The sequence below is a fragment of the Haplochromis burtoni genome, unplaced genomic scaffold (genome assembly GCF_018398535.1).
Source record: "Haplochromis burtoni strain Fernald_Lab_line unplaced genomic scaffold, NCSU_Asbu1 Contig_15, whole genome shotgun sequence".
Classification (NCBI taxonomy): domain Eukaryota; kingdom Metazoa; phylum Chordata; class Actinopteri; order Cichliformes; family Cichlidae; genus Haplochromis; species Haplochromis burtoni.
Genome location: NW_024582376.1, coordinates 690276 through 696702, shown reverse-complemented (window position 1 = coordinate 696702; position 6427 = coordinate 690276). Strand labels below are relative to the sequence as shown.

The 6427-nt window shown below is 38.0% G+C and overlaps 1 protein-coding gene across 1 annotated transcript; it reads right to left on the bottom strand.

Moving 5' to 3' along the window:
- Window positions 1–563: 563 nt before the first annotated feature.
- Window positions 564–4107, bottom strand: il10ra (interleukin 10 receptor, alpha). The gene is made up of 7 exons (XM_005915796.3): window positions 3799–4107; window positions 3170–3293; window positions 2766–2935; window positions 2523–2668; window positions 2202–2367; window positions 1782–1900; window positions 564–1626 (listed from the first exon to the last, which is right to left on the bottom strand). Exons 1-7 carry the CDS (start codon window positions 3884–3886, stop codon window positions 718–720), a joined length of 1722 nt encoding a protein of 573 aa, XP_005915858.1. The 5' UTR covers window positions 3887–4107; the 3' UTR covers window positions 564–717.
- Between the last annotated feature and the right edge of the window lie 2320 nt (window positions 4108–6427).

Here is a 6427-nt window from a genome sequence, read left to right as displayed (position 1 = left end):
GACTAATAAATAGATTGAACAAAGAAGTAGCTGGTCTTATAAGCACAAACATGAAAATATTTTGCCATGTAAGAAAACATGAAAGAGAATCAGACACAAAATGCTCTTTATATCAAAGTTTGCTTGTTAAGTAAGGTGAAACCACTTGTTATTGTAAAAGGTTTGTGGATTGATTAAGTATCACGAAACTGTGTGAATTAAACACACTGCTGAGAAATAAGAACATTCTCATGTGGGCAACTGCAATAAAGTTCATTGTTGGCGGCGATGAAATCACAAAATGTCCAAGAGCACATAACTATCAAGCCGTTTCTCTTCAGTGCTCCCCACACAGTTTCACTTCCGGCAGACAACACATTAGTCAGTTGTAAATAGACTCAGTGAAACAGGGTTAAAAAGGGCGTTTCTTAGAATCTTCTCAGTCTTCATAATCTCCCAAGACTCCTTCCAACAGTTACCAGTCAGTAGCTCTGTAATCTAACCTCTGTTTCCTTCCTACAGTATGTTCAGTAACTGCCTGTTAACCACTCAGTTTTATCCCCAAGATTTCCGCATGTTTTTTCAGTTTCTGGCACTGGAACATTTTACCTCACTCTAGTGCTTCTGTTTCATTAAGTAGAAAATGTGAGTTTATTGCTCCAGTATTGCACTGTAACATGCGGTGGCAGGATTTTTTTTTCTTTTTAAATAAAGTGTTTTGTCACATCTCACAGTTTATCAGTCAATTTTCAGCTGTACATCGCAGAGAGAAAGGGACACATTGTTCATATTGAAGTCCTGCCCACACTTCATTAACGGCAGCGGGGACAGAGAGGTCAGCAGAGGAAAATCCCTCAGTGGAAAGATTGATTCTAAGTCATCCATCATGTGTGTGTCAGATTGTTTCTCTCTAGAGTAACCTGGATGTGTAACATCTCCTTTGTAAGAGTCTATTAAATCAGATTGGCTTACAAGTAGTCCATTTTCAATAGACACTTTTCTATATTGTTTGATGACTTTGGTTTCATCGTGGCCTTGCTGATGACACCAAATGCACTGACCAGCTCCTGAACAGATACACGACTGAGGCCCAGCTCTGTAGCCCGTGACCACCTCGGCCAAAACCAAGTCGGGAAGCATCTGTTTAAATGTTTCCTCATCATCAGAAGCTTGCATCTGCACATCTGAAGGACTCTGGCTGCGATAGTTGCCTCCAGCAGCAGACTCTTTTAGAGGACCACTGTCCTGCCCATCCAGGTTAATGCAAGAAATCATCTGGCAGCCCAGACCCACCCCACTGTCCTCTCTTTTCCGAATGGAATCAGCCCGCTCATTCTCAAGTGGGTAATCTGTTTGGCTGCTAGTTGTGCTTTCAGGTCCTCCCATGCTTCCACAGCCACTGTCATCTTGTCTCGTTGGTGGATTCTCTTCAATGTTTGAGTTAGACTCCATACTGAGCCCACTATCCATGCTGGTCCTCCTCTCCTCTTCTTCATTGTCCTCTGTTACTGTAAGATGACTGATTGGGTCTTTCACACCATCTTTCATGTCTTTTCTGTATGGTGACAGAAACCATCCTTTGTCTGTAACCACCTCCACAGTCCCATCTTCAACATAGAGTGGAAGCCAGCCACTAGCAGGGGATTTCTAAGGTGAGTCAAAGAAAAAAGAAAATTAGATTTGATTTATGAACCATTGGATTAGTGCACATTGTAAGATCTCTTTTCAAAATACTGTTTTTCTGTTTTCCAAATAGTTGACACTACAAGTGTGCACAGTTGTCTATAGTTTACTATACTTACCAATGCAGCAGGTGTTTTCTCTGGACGTTTCAGGTAACACAGCAGGAAGACTGCTATGACTGCAATTAATGCCAGCCCACCCACAAATGATAGGGATAATACGGCAATAATGTAATACTCTGAAAAGAGCAAAAGCACCAAAGAATTTACCAAATGTGAGTGTCTTGCTGAAAAAAAGCAAGGCTATAGCTGAGCTTTTATCATACTAACAATGATACTTCATAAAGGTGTAATCTAAATCTAATCAAATCTACCACACGCAGTGGACGATAGATGCTTTATTAAGATTTGTTTTAATGCTGAAAAATTTTCAAATGTTTGGCATTTAGCTGCCATCCGTGTTTTCAGGCCCTGTGTAAATGTTATTTATAGGTGACATATTTAATAATCTTCTTAAATAATCTACCATTTTTTCTTTACCTTGCTCTGGCAACTGCAGACACTGTTTTTTGGAAACACTGCTGGTGGGGAGATTTCCACTGCCCTCTAACTTGACGCTGACACAGTACTCTTTACCCCAATGGAGAGAAGTGAAAGTAGTCTTCTGATCCTCTTCCATGTCATCCTTCAAGTATGCCGTGGTATTCTGTAGGGCAAGAACATAGTCAGCTGTTTTTTTCTTTAAATAAGCTTTAAATAATAAAAGTAAGGGCAATTCATCATTATATTTTCCAGTCTTAAATTGTGAAGTTGTTGGAAAATGTGTAAAAACCTTATTGCTTTAACCTAATCCTAACCTACCTTATTATCTTGTCCTTTCTCCTCTAGGTAGATGGTGTACTTTAAACCAAAAGGAAAAATCTTCTTCAAAATGGGTTTTGGGTGAACAGAGACGATTATAGTGCTGAATGTAGCCCACAATGTGAAGGAGGGAGGTTGCAGTTTGCCTATGATCAGAGAAGGGAAAGGAAATAATCTTATTATGTGTCTGAATTATTAATTAGAGCATTTTAATCTAAAAATAACACAACAAATTGTGCTTACTTTCATTCAGGAGAAATTTCTTACGAACCCAAATAGACTCATCGCCCCCTGCTACCAGCTGAACTCTGACCTTGTAGCCAGATTCAAAATCAGTTATAAAACTGTTAAGGCTGCAGTAGTTATCATTAATCCGTGTGCAACTTGCCAACATGGCCCAGTCATCTTGGTACCTAAGGACAGAAAACAGTCACCAAAATAAAAATATGAACTTAAAAAAAGGTTTAGTAACTCCTAGTTGAAAAACAATTAGCATCAAATGCTTGAAAAATGAACTGAAGACAAAATCAAAATGAAGTCACAGAGAATAAAAATGTAATTAAAAAGAAATAAGGATAAGGAAGTTCAGAGATTGGCATATTGTAAGTCTGTAATAGGATTCTTACTGATATGTAAGTTAAACTTACTTTGCCATTTCCACATTGTAGTAATAGTTTGAAGGTGCATCTTCAGGTGTGTCCCAATGTAGTGTTACATCGCCATCCAAAATATTCACCATCACTTTGGCAGGACCAGGAATGCCCTCGGCTCCTGATATAGAAAAAAAGAGGTTAAGACGTACATTAACTGTTACAATAATGGAAGTTTAAAAAAAATATATATATATATATACACACATATCTTTTTCAAACACGAATTCCTGTATATAGGGAATGAGCTATAAAGTCAATGGTAATGTAAAACCCTCTGAACATATTCCGAAAGTGTTACTGCCAGACGTTTTTGTGTGAAACTTGTGGTCAAGAAAAGAAGAAAAAGATGCTGACAAGCTTTGATTTATGGGATCTCCAACTAAGTGACTCTGGGTTTTTTGGAAAGGGAACAGAATTTCCACTCTTGCCGTTCATCTCATTTACTGGCTTCGTCTGATCATAGAAATAATACAAATATTATAAATGATCATGAAGGAAAAATATAGTACCTTCTAAATACTTTTTAAATCGTTATTTAAGTAAATGATCAACTGTGAGTTTTTTCCGTAACTGGACATACTAAGTAAGATTACAAATAGAGCGTAAGAAAAGCTTTTAATTACCTGACACAAGGCTCATGTAGATCATTAAGAAGACAAAATCCAGCAATTTGGCTTTGATATCCATTTCAAGTATCTGGAAATACACCATTTAGTTAGAATCCGGTTAGTAGTCGCCAACAGAGTCCCTTATTCCAATCATCACCGACAGAAACATCCAGCCTCCACAGTGGCTCTGTGTAACTGTACAGAAGAGCTAAACTAAACTGTTGATTAATATTAACAAGGAGGAAGCAGCTGTTTTCTGCTGATACTGTGCTGCCTACACATCTGCGGTACGAAGAAGAAGAGGCCCCTTGTTTTTCGAAAATGACTTTATTTACATAGTTCTCACCAAGTACCTTTGTCGCTCGCCTAACTCCCCTCCCTCTCAGATGATGAGTTTCCTGTTGTGACTATATCCGTGACGTTGCTGCTAGTTTCATCTCTCGCTTGCTCTTGCCTTTCTCAACAAGAGAGCCTTTTTCTTCCTCTTTTGTTTTTTCTTTTCCCCTTTCCATGCTCTCACCGGGCTCATAATGTAATTAGTGTTGAGCACTATCAGAAAAAAACACAGTTGGAGTGTGTCTACACCAGATATGAGAAGAGGAAGCTTTCAGGAATTCCCCTTTCACTTTCCTCCCCCCCTAAAATGTAGGCAGTAGTTACTATCAAAGACTCATTCTGGTGTTTATCAGTTCACTTTGTATACTCTTTTGTTTATGTAATTTCTGTTTTTTCACTGACAAATATAAAATTTAAACTCAGGAAACTCATCTTATCACTGGTTTCCTCTTTTAGGCTTTGTCTACCTTTTCCTGTGACACTTTGTTCAGCACAACCTCCTTTGTGGTTTGATGCATTGCATATGTTGTTTCTTTTTTTTCTTTTGCACTTAACCATGGCTGAAGATAGAAGAACAGAGACAACTAAAGATCTATGTTAATTATAGCCCCAGTTTGGGTGAATGTGCTTACTTTTCTGTACTAACACTTAAATAAATCAAAAATAAAGGTCTTGAAAGTCAGACTTCACTTGATGATAAGAATAAGTCATTAGCTTGTGTGGATAACAGGCATATAGCTTCATCATACATTAAGCCATATTAATATGTCGCCAGCATGCGAGTTATTATGTGTGATTAGGCAGCAATATTTTTCCATGTTCTTTAGAAACTTACATTATCTAACATGAGGGATGCAAGGCAACCTATATCTTTAAATATCACACGAATAAAGTACATACTTTTATCTATGTGCGCAAGAAACCACAGTGACTATCAGGCCTTATCTCTACACCTCATCCTACACAAAATTTCAGTAGTTCAGTTCATTACTCCTGTTTTGCAGATTAACAAAGAAAGCTGACGGCGTGATGTGTGTTATGGGTAGATATATAGCGATTTCTGGTTAAGAAATGACTCATAAAAATACCCCTTGTTAAACCGTTAACAATCACTTATTCCTGCATAATTCTCAGATTTTTCACTGTGTCCATCATTGTCTCTGCTGCATATCAAGGTTTAAAAGCGTCACATACAAATTACTTTTCTTCCTCTGTCTGCTGGATTCTGCTCATTCGTTACTGTAAATGTGTAAAGGGTATTGATTTACTGCTTAACATAAGTTCCCTAAAACAAATAGGACATAGACTGCTGAACCTGCAATGTCATCTAGCCTTCCTCATCTTTTTAAACTGTTTCAGGCTTTACCCAGTTTTTCCAACAAGAGAACGAGTCTGGTGCCCATGGGAGTACCACACTCTTTCTTTTATTGTGATTGCATGTGACTTATGCTTAGTCCACTGAAACTGTATGAGAAAGAGGATTGGTTGGATCTAGCACAAACCGCAATATCTAAATTATACCAAAGAGAAATACATTGGGATGTTGATTTATTCAAGGAGCTTTTATCTAGATATACTTTAGTAAAGAGTGCCTTCCATTTCTGAGAAGTAGCTTTCTCTTAAAGTTAGCCATATATATCCCCATGTTTTCTCACCTCCTCCTCTCATGTGATTTCTTTTTAGTTTTACTTCCCAGTAAATGCAAACAGGGTCTCTGCAAAGCACACCACATCTCTATTTGATAATGTCAGGTGGACAGAGAGCCGCTGACTAAATGTGAGCTTTGGGGGAGGGAGTCTTTTTTAAAAGGTCACAAGATCAACTGCTGTTGTTCAGAACAGGGACTTTCTTGCAAGTCACTTTTTAAGTTATAAGTGCCCTTTGGCTTCATGCACAATAAGATCACCCTCTAGTGGTGTGAAAAGGTGCATCATAACAGTGAATATACTCTCTAGTGTGTATCACAAACTCAATGCATCATTAAGTATCTCATTAATATCAGCCATGAATAAACCACTAATGAGCAGACAAATTAAAATGCCGAACATCAGGTCTCATAATATAGATCTACATTACAACACCTGGATTACACTTAAGCACATTTCCTTTAAGGTCATTATCTTTTATGCATCAGTTTTACAGTCATGCAGAGTCACAACAAAGGAAACTTGGGGGAAGATAACAGGCAGATGACGTATAACAAATCATCTAGATTCAGATCTAAAACTGTGTTTACAGTTTGCGAATGTCCCACATTCATGTTTTCCAAAAAGTTGATTCTGTTCATCTGGATTTTGCATTCAGAGCC